Below are 16,535 nucleotides of genomic sequence, written 5' to 3' on the forward strand. Positions count from 1 at the left end.
CAGACACATTATTTATTGCTGAATCTTCAGGGTAAGGCCAGTCTTTTTCCTCAGTGATTGCATCAGCACTGTATCACCGTGGCAACCTGCCTTGAGGCCATAGCAAGCATATATTTAAACGGGATTAGAGGCAGTCACGGCATAGAGGTTGAGAGACAGCCGTTTAGCCGTCGACATGTTCATATTGACTTCTGCTGTTATACTCAACAATGTCAGATAACAAAAAAATACTGTAGCAAAAGAGAAGTGTGTCAAAGAGCCAAAACATTTTTATTGTCAATACAGGTGGGCACTTTACGCATGTTACATGTACAGTAGTGTTTTTGAGTGCAAGTATGTGTGAATTGGTGTACGTCAGACGTTTGCAAGTTGATGCCAAAGGCAGGAGGGCATAAAACTCTCCATCTTGTCTGCAAAAAAGCCCAGTGGTGCAAAGAGGGTGCTGAAGAACTGCAGAGAGAGAAAGAGAGGAGAGAAAACAGTCAAGACGTGCGACATAGCATTTACAAAGAACTTACTACTAACTAACCACACACATCTTAAAGATTTCATGCAAGATAATGTAATGTAATGCAATGGATGTACTGAATGCCAAAATAAGTGCCACATTTGTGGGTGGACAGTGTGAATATGTGTAAGAAAATGTAAACACATTCATTATATTATCTACATTTACATATTCGGGATTTATAAATATATATTCTGATTTACATATTCAGGATTTACATTTATATATTCAGATTTGCATCTATATTTTCAGACTTATAACTATATATTCAGCTTTACATTTATATAGGCTATTCAGACAACTTACATTTATATGTTATTAGCGACACTGGTGGCCATTATGTGAACTGCAGTCAGTATATTAATATATAGCAATTGCTCATGCTCGTACACACGTAACGGACAAAGACGTGATGCAAGATCTCAATATACTCACGTAGAATTTCTTTTTCGTTCATTGCTTAGAAGGAAAAAAAAGTTGGAAATAGGTACCTTTGCAGCTATATACTGTTAACGAACATCCAAACGTCGTGCTGAGAGCGCCGTTTAGATTAATATGTAAATGCTGTGCGCTCTCAATAGCAAAATAAATATACACAACAAAATGTCAGCAAGGAAAAAGGTCATAGCGATATGGATACTGTATGTTTGCACAAGCTCTACAATTCACTGGCATCACTAAATAGTTTGATTATAAAGTATATTTGAGACTATAGATCTGGTTATGTGAGAATGTAATTTGAATTAATCTATTTTCTTTGACATTTTATTCTGTATAATCCTGAAAATTGTATAAGCGTTCATTTCATGCGTCACTGAATGGAAGAAAAGCTCTCAGGAGCGTGCGTAACCGTCACATCCTTTGAATTTTCCTGGCGAAACCGACCCTTAAAATCAGTCTACAGGTTTACAGGCAGGTCTATGACAACTTAGGACGTCGGGGAAGGTCTAATTTTGTTACAAGCTATTCACACATTGGTACGGAAGAGGATTAGGGCCAAGCAATAATAAAAAATTAAAACCATCTAAAGTTGTTAAATTTCGAGAAAAAAGTCGAGATAAAATGTTGAGAATAAAGTCATTAAATTACGAGAAAAAGTCGTTAAATTACGAGAACAAATTTGTTAAATTATGAATTTGTTCTCACAATTTAACGACTTTTTTCTTGTGATTTAATGACTTTATTCTCAACAATTTATCTCAACTTTTTTCTGGAAATTTAACGACTTTTGTTCTCATAATTTGACAAATTTGTTCTCGTAATCTAACAACTTTTTTCTCATGATTTAATGACTTTATTCTCAACAATTTATCTTGACTTTTTCCCTCGAAATTTAACGAGTTTTTTCTCAAAATTTAACAACTTTAATCTCGAGATGGTTTTATTTTTTTATTATTGCTTGGCCCTAATCCTCTTCCGTACTTTGGTAATATAAAAATCGATTAATACATGAAAATTCTTACATCCTTTTAAAATATTTAAATATTTGAGAAGTTTCATTTCCAGTCGCTGGTAGTGACTGTATAGTTTTTTAACAAAACAACATTGATATGAATTTTAGCCCTAAACTTCAATATGATCATGACAGATGTGAAATGATGTTGACATGAGACATGAGGTCCATGAAAAACACCTGTACAACCTGAAACTAAAAAAGAAGTAGTGCTTTTGCAAGCTCATGCACACATTTGTGTTGTCTGCCTCTTTCATGGACTATCCAAGTGTCTGAGCCACAAGCTGTCAGAACGTTGCCTTTAAAGTGCCTGAAGTGCTAGACGTAAGTATGATAGAGTTTGTCCCTCTGGGCTACTACTTGGAGGTCCTGACAGACACAAACAAGAGGAGAAAAAAAAAATCTCTGGATGGCAACCAACTCTAAGACCGTAAAGCTGGCGTGAATCAGTTCCTTTGAAAAACACTGAAACCGCCATAGTTCTATCCACCATAAACAAGCCCCTAATGTGTTTATGAAGCGATACATTTCACGGATGAACAGATGTTTATGACGGAATATGGGAAAGGAAGCCCTGGTCCGCTCGTCGGAGAGGGAGGAAAACTGAGCAGAGTGGAGGCTGGAGAGGTATCATCCATTTTAACGCAGATCCAGGAAATAGATAGTGCTAACGTAAATATGTGTTGTAAGATGAAAAACGAGGTTGATAAAAAGATAAAGGCCATTGAGGCTGCATGTCCTCACATTCAGGAATTTATTGCAATTACAAATTAGGGCATCGTTCCCCAAGGAGAACAAGATGTTTGCAGTGGATGGGGAACAAAGCATGCGTGTGTGTTCGCGGGCAAACAAGGGAGTATAACGGAAAAAAAGAGCGACTTTGAATGCATGTCGGAGGTGAGGCCTCCCATGACGTTTAGCGCAACAATTCAAGTGTGTTCTGAAATCAATCACTCACTATTATTAATTCACACAGATGAATGTAATCAATGATAAGACAAGAATGCACTGCCACGAAATGCACATCCTGACCACTGGAAAGACTAGAGGTTGGTGTACATACAATTTAAAGGCCTGCGTTTCTTTACTGACGCTTCTTAATTTCTCTTATCCATTTTCCACCCTTCTGAGGACTGTACATAAGTTATTGGTTAAAGTATTGTGCATATAAAGGTGTTGGACAATGAAACTGAAACACTGGCCAATATAGTGTTGGAGGTTTCACGCCTATATATGTATAATCTTCACATTCCATCAGCTTGAGCAGAGTGTGAAGGTTGAATAGTGCAGAGCAATAGCGCAGCTGTACATAAAATACTGCAATCCACACAACATAATGTGAGATATAAGAATTCAAAAGAGGACAAATTGTTGGTGCACATCTCACTGGCTCATCTGTGACCAGGACAGCAAGTCTTTGTGGTGTATCGAGAGCTATGGCATCCAGGGTAATGTCGGCAAACCAACACCTAGGACGAACCACATCCAACACAACTGTTGATGCAAGAGGAAGCTGTCTGAAAGGGATGTCCCTGAAGCCAGGTGTTTCAGTTTCATTGTCCAACTCCTGTGTGTGTGTGTGTATATAATAATATTATATATATATATATATATATATATATATATATATATATATATATATATATATATATATATATATATAATATTATATATATATATATATATATATATATATATATACACAGGGCCCTCCACAAATATTGGCACCCTTAGTAAATATGAGCAAAGGTGGCTGTGAAAAAATCTGCATCGTTTATTTTTTTGATATTTCATTCAAAAAATTCACAAAATTATAACCTTTCATTGAAGGAAAAGAATTGAAAATGAGGGAAAAAGCTCATTATGAAATAAATGTTTTTCTCCAATACATGTTTGCCACAATTATTGGCACTCCTAGAAATTCTTCTGAGTAAAATATCTCTGAAGTATATTCCCATTCACATTTACATTTTTTTTAGCACACCAGGGTGACTAGGAGCATGAAATTGTGCAGCCATGACTTCCTGTTCCACAGGAGTACAAATATGTGTAAACACAAAGGCCAAATCCCCTTAATCATTCATCACAATGAGAAAAAACAAATAATATAGTTCTGATGTGCAGCAAAAGATTGTTGAGCTTCACAAAATAGAAAATGGGTATAAGAAAAAAGCTAACGCATTGAAAATCCCTATTTCCACCATCAGGGAAATAATTAAGATGTTTCAATCAACTAAAGATGTTACAAATCTGCCTGGAAGAGGATGTGTGTCTAAATCATCCAAATGCACGGTGAGGAGGAAAGTTTGAGTGGACAAAGACTCTTCAAGGATCACAGCTGGAGAATTGCAGAAATTAGTTGAGTCTTGAGTCTCAGAAAGCCTTAAAAAAAAAAATGATCAAACAGCACCTACATCCCCACAAGATGTTCGAGAGGGTTTCAAGAAAAATCCTTCTTTGCACATCCAAAAACAAACTCCAGCAAACTCAGACAAGACTGGAACTTCAAATGGGATCGGCTTCTGTGGTAAGATGCTTTTTGGCAGCAAACCCACCAGATGGGTTTGGTGCACACATGGATAAAAAGTACCTCATGCCCACAGTTAAATATGCTGCTGGATCTTTAAAGAGCCTATTTTTCTGCTGGAGGTCCTGGACATCTTGCTCCGATACATGGCATCATGGATTCTATCAAGTGGGAATAGAACCCGGGTCCGCTGGCATGGGAGTCGGGCGCTCTAACAAGGAGGCTAAAGACCGCAGTCTCTAGCGTCAGTGAGGTTTACACACACACAGCTCTAGTATGTTTGTGGTAAAACTCACACAAAAGGCAAAACTTACAGTTACATCAGTAATATTGTGAAAAAGCATTTATTCAAAAAACATTATTATTAGGATTTATTATTATTACAAATATAAGTAGTAGTAGTGGTAACAGCTGTAGTATTAATAATGAATATAATAATATTTATCTAACTGTACATCTATTTTTAGAGGGTTTATTTTTTTTAAATTGGATGCCCATGCAAATCTTGCTGCCACACAAAGCTAAAGCCTTTTTTATACTTTCCTATAAAACTAAATTAAACAACAATCTCTTCAATTTTTTCTAATTACATTAAACATTTTAATTTAATTTCATGAACATTTTTATTAAACATGGACCTTTTTCATTAAAAATTTGGATATTTTATTCTGTACAATCCTGAATAAGCGTTCATTTCAAGTGTGACTGAATGGAAGAGAGGCTCTCAGGAGTGCTCGTAACCATCAAATCCTTTTAATTTTCCCGGCGAAACCAACCCGAGTACAGATGTACCTGCTTGGCCACAGTTGCCTCAAAGTTGTGCATCTTCGGAAGTGGAGCCGTGCACAAAGTTACAAAAAATGCTGTGCACAACACACCACCATGAGAAATGGTGTCTCACGCACTTAAAGGGATAGTTCACCCAAAAAAGAAAATTTGATGTTTATCTGCTTACCCCCAGGGCATCCAAGATATAGGTGATTGTTTCATGTCTTAGGACATCAATGTGTCGTCACGAGCCGCAGGGTTTAATATGAAATTGTCTGTGCATGTTTTTTTTTACTCTTATAGATGGAGTTCCCATTGCCATGCATTATACGACTGACAGACTGCAACGGTTGGAGTTAAACATCATCATTTGTGTTCTACTGAAGAAACAGTCACCTACCTCTTGGATGCCCTGGGGGTAAGCAGATAAAACATCAAATTTTCATTTTTGGGTGAACTATCCCTTTAACCCGCACAACTGCCCACACCACGATGACATCATATTTGCCATGCGCACCTTTGCGTTTGTGCAGACGCGGCGAGTATAAACAAGGCTTAAGATATTGTGGGCTTTTGCTAGGGTGTTTAACAGTGGTAAAATGTAATGCACAGCCTATTTTGTTCCTTTAATAGAACATTACAGACAGTTATTGGTCTCATAAGGAACATTGGTTTATACCGTCTAGAGTGTCATTGACAGATACTTCATTCTTATATTGCAACACAATGAAATGTTTATCTTGGAAGTTCAGTGATTGTGTCTTTCTCTTCTAAACGAAAAATAAATAAAAAAGGGCAAAGAGGGACAAGAGGAAAGCCAAAAAAAAAAACAACAACAACACACACACACAAAAAAAAAAACTTTTGGGTTTGGTGAGGCGTGCAGATACTCACGGCTTTGACGAACACCCCCATGAGCTCTGGAAACTGGTGTGTGAGCATGGCCAACATGGCACAGAAGGAGCAAAGGCCCGCTGTGAAGAGGATGAAGAAAGGAAGCTCCTTCTTTGGGTACACTGAGACCTCGTGAAATGCTGGGGAAAAAAGAAAAAGACATATCCTTAAAACATGTCTACAAAATGTTCCTATTGTTGTTAATTTTCACACCTCTTGACTTTTAACACCCTATCTATGCCTATCTATGCTTGTGCTAACAGTTCATATTTGTATATAATGACAGATGTGTATACTTACAAGGCAGAAGCTCTCTGTCTGCGGTCTCTGTGCATCCTGGGTAAGGATAGAAGAGATGACCCTTCTCCAGAGGGTATGGAATAATCCGGAAAGCTACAAGAGCCAAAAGATGTGGACTGATATCAGGTGAGATAAATTACTTCTTTTTTTTTTTTTTTTTTTTTTTTTTACAGTAAACTGCTTACAATACAATTCCAGGGGTTTTCAGATAGTATCATGATGATAATACCAGGCCATTCTTTTATACACGAATGTGATTTTGTGTAAAAAAAAAACTAAAAAAAAAACCTTTACTGTACGTACTGCCTTCCCAGGTACAGTGTAGCAGGTTGAGCGCCCCCTCTGCTCGTTTCCAGTGCTGCAGGTGAAAGAAAGCGTATGCCACCGCCTCACTGTCTCCCCTCTTCAAAATATGCTCAGGTGGCAAAATCAGACTCTTCATCTCTAATAAATACTGCAACGACACACAAAACACATTTTTAAAAAAAATTCAGGACAATAAACATATTTACCCCAAATCTCATTACCATAAAGCAAAATGCCACTCTCATTACTGAAAGATATTTTTTTATTATATATACACAATTATTTTTCATTATATAAATATATTATTTATAATATTATTAAATTGTAACATTTAAACAAATAAATAAAAACTATCAAAAGTAAAAAATATCTATGCATTATAATAATGAGAATTGCAGTGGAAAATAATGACTAAATGACTAAAATATTAATGTTATTAAAATGCTACATTTTGCTTTATTTTCTTACTGCAATATATAGGGTTTGGTTTGAAATGTGACACAGACATACACCCATACATATGAGAGCTTTATATTTATACAGAGTCTGTGTGTGTGTGTGAGAGCAGTCAGTCCCAGGCTCCGGGCCCCAGGGTGAATGTTGTAGAGGGCAATACAGCAGGATTAAATGGTATTATCCAAAAGATAACCTTCCCAAAGGTCCCTGGCTGTGATTATTGTACATTGCAGCTTGATTCGACTGATTCACTCTACAATGTGTCAAGCGCTCCTTCTGAATTTTGAACAAATATCCAAACATATCTTTCGGTAATAATCACCACAATGGATATGTCAGAATGTACACAAACATGTGCTTCGTAGACATGGGTAATTTAGCTTTATGATCATGCTGACATTCGACAGGCAGCTGTCCTACACAACATGCCCGCACACAAACACTGTCTTTTATGGCGGATCAAGTGTCAGTGATGGGTCTCTTTTATGTGGATGTTCCTCTTAAGCCCCTGCTGAACTCCCATAAGCCGCTGTCTCAGTCTGTCTCGTATCTCTTTTCACTTGACCGTACGGACTCTGAGCGATGACATCACACTACAGTGGTCTTGGAGATGCCATGAAAAGGTGAGGTGCAGGTGTCCAGTGACGGATGACATAGTGCATTATATTTTGCACATTTCTGGGATGTCAATGTGTTAACTTAAGATATAAATTTAATGTGTTTAACAATAATATAATGCTTTTAACAAATTATAATGCTTCATTTTTTATGAATCATACTAATAGTTGCACTTTTGCCCACTGTAATAGTGAAAAACATACACTACCATTCAAAAGTTCGAGTGACTAATTTTTTAAAATTATTTAAATCTTTTTAGAACATTATAAAAGTCTTATCTATTTCAAATAACTGCTGTTCTTTTGAACATTTCCACAAAAACAACTGTTTTCAACATTGATAATAATAATAAGACATGTTTCTTTAGTTGCAACTAGCAAATCAGCATATTTGAATGATTTCTGAAGGATCATGTGACACTGAAGACTTGGGTAATGATGCTGAAAATTCAGCTTTGCCATGACAGGAATAAATTACATTTTAAAACATATTAAAACAGGACAGTTACTTTTAAAATTGTAATAATATTTCAGAACTTGCTGGAGTTTTTTTAATCAAATAAATGCAGCCTTGGTGAGCATAAGAGACTTTCAAAGACATTTAAAAATCGTATCGACCCTAAAATGTTCGATTGATACTGTATATTTTCAAATTAACAAAAAGTAACTATTTTCCCAGATAATATTTTCTTTGGCTTCAGTACAATAGCTTTATAATGTCATACTTAATATGTTTCTCACACAATATAAAGTTCACTATATGGCTGTTTTTATATTTTAGCAAGACAAGCAATAAAGTACAAAAGATAATGACATTTAGCATATCATTAAGTGCCTTTTTGCCTTTATTATGAAACCATTACTTCATAATAAAGATATGAAGGACAATTTTTCATTCATTCATTTATTGTAAATATAGTCACAATCTCTTGTACCTTATTGCTTACGTAACAGTGTAAAATATTACTGCATTGCCCAAACTCGACTACATTTAACATCTTTAATAATGTGTTCCAACTCTAAAGCCTTTTGCAAAAGGTTAAGGGAAAATACAGGATCTATACAGATGGAGGTATAACTTCAGGACAGACTATTACACACAAATGTAATAGTACTGACATTCAACACCCTCTATGCTCATTATGGAGCGTCCTTTTTTGCCATAGGGCCAGATTTGGCATATGAAAGACCAGGTGTATGTGTTTATATTTGCTGCACATCTCAAACAGGTGCACTTTGTAGCCTGATACAGCATGTCTGGGGTGCACAATACCCTTTCGTCTGGGACTGTGTTTGGGTGTGAAGGGGTTGTGTACTTTGAAGTCAGATCTAGTGTTTTGGAAAGCGGCAAGTTGAAGCCAGGTACAAAGAAAGAAATAGATGATGGGAGTCAAAACATCTTTAAAAAGCATAAAGAAATATCAAAGGTGATATAACTTTCACCCTAAACACAGTTTACGGAAATCTGTGTTTGGCAGCCCACCTGCAATTATGTTCAATGCATAACTGTGAACAATGTGCTCCTGATGTGAATGTTAGTAAAGTTTCTGTTTAGTGCAGAGGACTACATTGTGCTTTACTGTAAATACTACAACAGCATCACCTCCTGGCCATGACAATATGTCCGCACTTATGAATAACTGTGAGTAAAAGCCAATGTGTGGCCCAGTAAATTTAATATTTGCAATATAAACCATAATAATAAGGCAGCTTTTCTGTTTTTAATTGGAGGTTAGCGAATCTAAATCTATATATTTCGAACCTTTGGTACATGTGGGTTGAACTCCACAGCTCTGTGTATGGCCTCCACTGCATTCATCTCTGCTGTGCTGAGACCTCGTCTAGACGCTGCTTCAGGTGAAAACCTGCCATATGCACGCATACAGATTCATTCAGCAAACTATCATCCATAAACATCTATGCAATGATGTGGTTATGTGCCATTCATTATTAGACAGTAGACAATTATTTATACATCATTTCATACATTACAGCATGCTTAAGACTTACTTATCTGACACCGCTCTGGCTTTCAGTAAGGCAGATGTGTAGCATATAGTAGCTGATTTTGGCAAGCTGATATCTGAAGGGGAAACATCAGATAGTTAGTGAAACATTGATATTAGCATCACTTCCTGGTCCTGTCTGAAGTGTACAGTAACGTGACAGTTGAATGAGCTCACCGTCATATTTTGCGAGGACTGCTTGTACATCAGCATAGGCCTGCAGCTCTAATAACGCTTCTAGAAGGTTCTCGTGAATGTTTAACATTCCCAGTAAAGGGAACTCTTTCATTAACTGCACAAGGAAACAGAGCATAATTGAAATATGAGATACCACTTACAAAAAAATAAAAGTCCAGTCTAGTGATATGAGTATGTATACATTTCAAGTAAAGGCTAAGTTCCAATGTATTCATAAAAAAGTATCTAAAATTTTAAGCATAAGTTACTCTGATGATTATAGAATATATTCTAGAGAGTTACATGGATGACATCTTACATTGATGACATAACTACAACAATATTTTAGGCATAAAAAATGAAATTAAATGAAAAGATAAACATTTTTACATTTTCAAATACTTTGTTGTAAAGTAAAGTTCCTCTTTCAGTTTATATTTCTTAATGGTGTAGAACTGGAAAGGAAACGTTAAGGTATGTTCAAAAAAAGTTTAGAATTGTTCATTTGCTCTGAAGATATTCAATGGATGCGACAACATCCTGCACTAAATTAAAATGTATACAACTGCACTAAAGTTACAGGAATATACAAACGTGTTGCCGATTACCACAGAAAATCTTTTTGACTCATCCCTCGGGTCAAAAAACAAACAAAAAGAAACACATTTACAGTAAAGCGCTTACTATGATAGTCTATGTGGCAAGACTTTGCACTAGGATAATCATTAAAATACAAACTTTATACAGCCACAAGACCTGAACTTTATATATGTTAAATTTCCTCACTCACATCTCTCATCATCTTTACAGCTTCTTTGATGCGACCCAGTTTTCTAGCACACATGGCCAGTCTGCGCTTGATGTAGACCACAAGATTGGTGTCTTTACCGGCTGTGAACGCAACGGTAATAAGCAACAGCGTGAGATACTGTATGCTGAGTACATATGTGTGACAGTGTGAAAGTTCCATACCACTTTTAAGCGCTTGTTTGAATAGCCGTTCAGCTTCTGTGATGGTTGTGGCTTCCTCCTCAGCCAGGAGCACGTATGCTGCAGCACATCTGCAATGAACAGAATCATACGCTTGAGAGTTAGAAAAAAATCACAAACTTTTGACCGCTTGTCTACAGTATGTACTGTCCCATAAAAGTAATTACTGCCTTTATGTTGTCAGCCAGAATTTTAGTATATTAGAATGATTTCTGAAGGACCATGTGACACTGAAAACTGGAGTAATGATGCTGAAAATTCAGCTTTGCATCGCAGGGATAAATTACATTTTACAATAAATAAAAATAAAATTATAAAATTTTAAAATTGAAAACAATTATTTTAAACTGTAACAATATTTCACAATACTACTGCTTTTACTGTATTTTTTAATCAAATAAACGCATTTCCAAAACATTTTTCCACCAGTGTACATGGTTTATATTAAAATTCCATACTCATACATATATATATATATGTGTGTGTGTGCTGTCAAAATTAATTGCATCCAAAATAAGTTTGTTTTTAGATAATAATTATACACAGTACACACACATATATATATACACACATATATATATACACACCTGCATTTATAATGTAAAATATTTATATTTAATATAAATTATATATATATATATTATATAGTACAGTACAAAAGTTTGGAACCACTAAGATTTTTAATGTTTTTAAAAGAAGTTTCGTCTGCTCACCAAGGATACATTTATTTAATTAAAAATACAGTAAAAACAGTAATATTGTGAAATATTATTACAATTTAAAATAACTGTTTTCTATTTGAATATATTTCACAAAGTAATTTATTCCTGTGATCAAAGCTGAATTTTCAGCATCATTACTCCAGTCTTCAGTGTCACATGATCCTTCAGAAATCATTCTAATATGCTGATCTGCTGCTCAAGTAACATTTAATGTGTACAATTGTACAAAATATTTGTGTACAATATTTTTTTTCAGGATTATTTGATGAATAGAAAGTTCAAAAGAACAGTGTTTATCTGAAATCTAATCTTTTGTAACATTATAAATGTCTTTACTGCCACTTTTGATTGATTTAATGCATCCTTGCTGAATAAAAGTATTCATTTCTTTAATTTCTTTTCAAAAAAATAAAAATAAAAATTCTTACTGACCCCAAACTTTTGAACGGTAGTGTATAATGCTACAGAAGCTTTGTATTTCAGATAAATGCTGTTCTTTTGAACTTTCTATTCATCAAGGAATCCTGAAAAAAAAAGTACACAACTGTTTTCAACATTGAAAATAATCATAAATGTTTATTGAGCAGCAAATCAGCATTTTAGAATGATTTCTGAAGGATCATGTGACACTGAAGACTGGAGTAATGATGCTGAAAATTCAGCTTTGCATCACAGGAATAAATTACTTTGTCAAATATATTTAAATATTTAAAATTTACACAGTTATTTTAAATTGTAATAATATTTCACAATATTACTGTTTTTTACTGTATTTTTAATTAAATAAATGTAGCCTTGGTGAGCAGACGAAACCTCTTTTAAAAACATTACAAATCTTAGTGGTTCCAAACTTTTGGACTGTACTGTATATATATATATATATATATATATATATATATATATATATATATATATATATATATATATATATATATATATATATATATGCAAATATTTCTTAAATATATACATGTATGTGTATTTATATATACATATTTATACACAGCACACACATATATAAAAACAAACTTTTGTTTTGGATGCGTTAATTGTTTGACAGCACTAATATATATATTATGATAAAATAATAAAATACAAGTGAATTTAGGCATCAACATTATAATGCACAGTATGAAAAATTTATTTTATTTTGACATTTGCAAAAGATTACATTTAAGAGTGTAATTAAATTATGTTTTTCAAACTTAGCTTTAAACTAAGTCAACAAAATATCCAATACTGACCAATACGATAAAATCAAAGAGAAATAAGGTAATGGTACCAACATATTGTGCATCCTTAGTTCATGTATTTTTATTGCTCTTTATTAAATGAGTCAGGACCGAAAATGTTAAATTAATTAAGGACGCATTGAACTCACTCGCGGTTCAATTCAATTGCCTGGTAAGCTGCTCGAATACGTGCCTGCGGGTTCCTCTCCCTCCAGGCCTTCTGCATTACTGCAGAACAAACAACAGAGATAACAGCCATGATTAAACGTCAGTTCTGATTAAATCTAGGTGTTATTTTTTAAGTAGAAGAGCAGGAGACTAACCAGAGTCCTCTGGTCTAAGCTGCTGAGTGTCTCCCAAGAAGAAGGTCTGATGATCTTGAGCTGATAAATTCATGTCATAATATGTCAGGGGCTCTTTACCCGTCACCCAAGTGTACCTGCAATGGAAGGATCATGAATTTGATATATTATATATAAAAATGGAGTTCTGTCAAAAGCTCATATATTAACTGATGGCATTTAAGTAATATACCTGCTGTACTCTGCACCTCTGAATAGGTTCAGTGGGTTCCTCCACACTTTACATTCTGAAAGAGTAGCTTAAACATTATTACATTTGCTTTATAATGTTTAGAAAGATAACCAGTAGCCAATAACTTTTAAAAACCTGCAACGTTGCTTCTCTGCTCTGTATCGCCGTTTACTGAAGAGAAGAGGCCCGCAGAGCTGCTGTTCTCCACTCCTCCCAGCAGAGGGCGCAAGTGACTGACCGACACCTGCTCGATGAACGAAGTGCCATACTTTCTGAAGTACCACCATTCGAATATCTGAAAGACAAACGAGCGAGTGTGTTTTTACAAAGTTTTGAAACTGAAGTTTGCTATTTAGTATAATTATTTTACAACCAATTCACCAAACACAAGAAAAAGACTCACCAATATAAGGCCCGAGATGAGCGAGGAGGTTCCAGTGAGCGCAACATAGAATTTAGGCGTAAGAGTGTTTAAAAACACAGATGCTGTGGATGAATAATACGTGAGACAATGAGACACAGAAATTATGATACATTTGGTCAATACAAGATCTTAAAAAACCAAAAACATTTATTTCCATCAAGAAGTGCATCAATTATTTGTCAAGATGTTGTATTGACAATGCAAGAGGTGAGCACTCTTTAAAGTCTACTCTAGCACATCCCAAAGATTTTCAATGAAATTAAGGTCAATTCATGTGTGAAAATGATTCTTCATGCTCCCTCCCAACCATTCTTTCACAGTTTGAGCCTGATGAATCTTGACATTGTCATCCTGGAATATGATCCATGATCAATCTTAATACATGTTTTTTTTTTTTTAAGAAATACAAAGCTACACACTCCATCAATTAGGGTTAGAAGAACTGTTGCCACGCATATAACATGCTAGAAACATAATAATCACTGCAATAATGTTCCAATAATACACTCTTAAGTATTTGTCTACTTAAATCTAAACAGATTTAAGTAGACAATTTTTTTTTTTTTGCCGAGCAGTGTATATGTACTCACACAACTGATAAAAAATGGACACAAATACATTACTTGCTTTTTTAACTTAACCCATATCTTGCATACTATTATGGTTATAAAATTATTAAATGTTAAATAATATTAAAATTAACCGCTGAATAATTTTTCTACTCAAACATCACATGCACACGGTAATTATAAGATATTATATGTATATCTTTGTGCTGTCAAGTCGATTAATCGCACCAAACAATAAAAGTTTGTGTGTGTGTAAATATATACACAAAAACACGCACACATATACATTTACAAACTTTTTTGTTAGATGTGATTAATTGATTTGACAGCACTTGTATATGTAGATATTAATACCCATAACTAATTTTCAAAATAAAGCATTATGAGGGTCCTTTATTTAAATCTTTAGCTGATGTCATTTGAAACTGAGATATTGGAGCGAAGTTTAATGTGTTTCAGACTGGCATTAATGTACAAAACATATTTTCTAGACTTACATGAAGTCAACCTATGTTTATAAATGATAATTTCTTACATAAAACATGATAAAATATTTATTCACAGTAAACAAAAATTTCTGTTAAGTTAATTATAAGTATATAATTTCTATTATAAATCTATGAACACAACTCATAATATATGGTCACGAATTATTTGATTATTTGCGTACAACTTTTTAAAAACATCTTTAATATATAGAAAACAAAGATTAAACCTAGCCCATATCTTGTATAAAAATATTTCCATTCTGCTTATCTGCTTTGACAAATTCCTAGTCTGAATATTGCTATTACTCAAACATCACAAGCAATGTACTGTGCAAATATATGTATATTATATTAATACCCATAACGAAATGTCAAAATTAAGATGCCATGTTATTTAAGCCTTTAGCTGATACCATTTGAAACTAAGATAATGGGAGTAAAGCTTTAAGAAATTTGTGTCAGACTGGCATTAATATACAAAACATTTTCTAGACGCATTTGACAGCTGCTTTAACTTAAGTTTTTAACGCAACAAACAATTCAATAACGACTTATTGAATTCAGGTCTGTATCTCTCAATATGCCATAGTATGACTTTAAAAGAACTTGTAATATAGTGCACGAGTCATAATGACTACTGTTAAGATACTTAACGGTCATTTTGGACGCTTGACATCTTCAGTCACCATTCATTGACATTGCATGGAAAACACCGACCAGCACTGACTTCAAAATTTCTGCTTTTATATTGCACAGAAAAAGAAAGCCGTATGGGTTTGCATGGGGACGAGAGAAATAATGGTAGAATGTTCATATTAGTATGAACTTTTCCTTTAATGAACACAAATATACCCTGTGTTGAGCTGTAAACATGCACACAGCTGATCATAAACACAAACCTGCGTTGACGGTCTCCTGCAGTTTCAGGGGGCTCCTCAGCACGTAAACCATCGTTAAGACCATGGCGAACCAAAGCGCACATATGTACGTCCACGACCAGCAAAGCCACGATTTTAATTTCTCCGTGAAACCGGGTGATTGAGGATTACTGCCACTGCTATCCGCCATCTTTCACCGACGAGCCGTAAACATTAGAATTGTGGGATACTGGAGGAGAGAGTGCTGTAGCGAAGCTCTCCACCAGAGGGCGCAGCTCCTGTTTATTTGTACCCGAGAGTTGCATAGCGAATACTAGCATAGGGCGCAGTATATACTCTTTACTCTTTTTATTTTTTTAAGTGAATAGTGAAATGGGCTGTTCAGAATAGTATTTTAACACACTACTTTTACCACCGGTTTCAAAGACAATGCTTAAATGCATGTTTGAGCTGATTTAGCTGAAAGCAACTTGCACTGATATTTCTTAAAATATATCAGTGCCACTGTTTTGTCTCAAGATGCTCAAAAGTAATGTTTTTTTTTCTTTTTTTTCTAAGGCACATTTATAAAAGCTACTTAAATTTCCTAATTGAAGCCTTAAAACCCTGTCAGTGAATCCAGGCCTTAGTATTTTAGCAGTATAAAGTATGCATACTGCACACTGTACTCTCAAAACAATGCAGTT

The 16,535-nt window shown here is 34.7% G+C and overlaps 1 protein-coding gene across 4 annotated transcripts; it reads right to left on the reverse strand.

Annotated features, from left to right (window-relative positions):
- Positions 1 to 258: 258 nt before the first annotated feature.
- On the reverse strand, positions 259 to 16,039 carry st7l (suppression of tumorigenicity 7 like). Of its 4 annotated transcripts, none has more exons than XM_067373077.1 (15): positions 15,871 to 16,039; positions 13,894 to 13,976; positions 13,626 to 13,785; positions 13,491 to 13,545; positions 13,280 to 13,395; positions 13,106 to 13,184; positions 10,985 to 11,073; positions 10,803 to 10,903; positions 10,013 to 10,127; positions 9,840 to 9,912; positions 9,592 to 9,694; positions 6,754 to 6,904; positions 6,451 to 6,543; positions 6,151 to 6,290; positions 259 to 450 (listed from the first exon to the last, which is right to left on the reverse strand). In XM_067373077.1, the coding sequence occupies exons 1-15, from the start codon at positions 16,037 to 16,039 to the stop codon at positions 355 to 357; spliced, it is 1,623 nt and encodes a 540-aa protein (XP_067229178.1). In that variant the 3' UTR covers positions 259 to 354. The 4 variants fall into 4 exon arrangements, with proteins under 4 accessions (XP_067229178.1, XP_067229177.1, XP_067229176.1 ...); XM_067373076.1 differs by having other exon boundaries at positions 6,739 to 6,904; XM_067373075.1 differs by having other exon boundaries at positions 10,803 to 11,073.
- Between the last annotated feature and the right edge of the window lie 496 nt (positions 16,040 to 16,535).

This window comes from Chanodichthys erythropterus, chromosome 21 (assembly GCF_024489055.1).
Source record: "Chanodichthys erythropterus isolate Z2021 chromosome 21, ASM2448905v1, whole genome shotgun sequence".
Taxonomy (NCBI): domain Eukaryota; kingdom Metazoa; phylum Chordata; class Actinopteri; order Cypriniformes; family Xenocyprididae; genus Chanodichthys; species Chanodichthys erythropterus.

Coding starts and splice junctions, on each gene's coding strand:
- st7l (XM_067373074.1), bottom strand. CDS start 16,039: ATGGCGGATAGCAGTGGCAGTAATCCTCAATCACCCGGTTTCACGGAG. Junction 13,977..15,870: donor GCAGGAGACCGTCAACGCAG/GTTTGTGTTTAT, acceptor ATTCATCCACAG/CATCTGTGTTTTTAAACACT. Junction 13,786..13,893: donor TCATCTCGGGCCTTATATTG/GTGAGTCTTTTT, acceptor TTTGTCTTTCAG/ATATTCGAATGGTGGTACTT.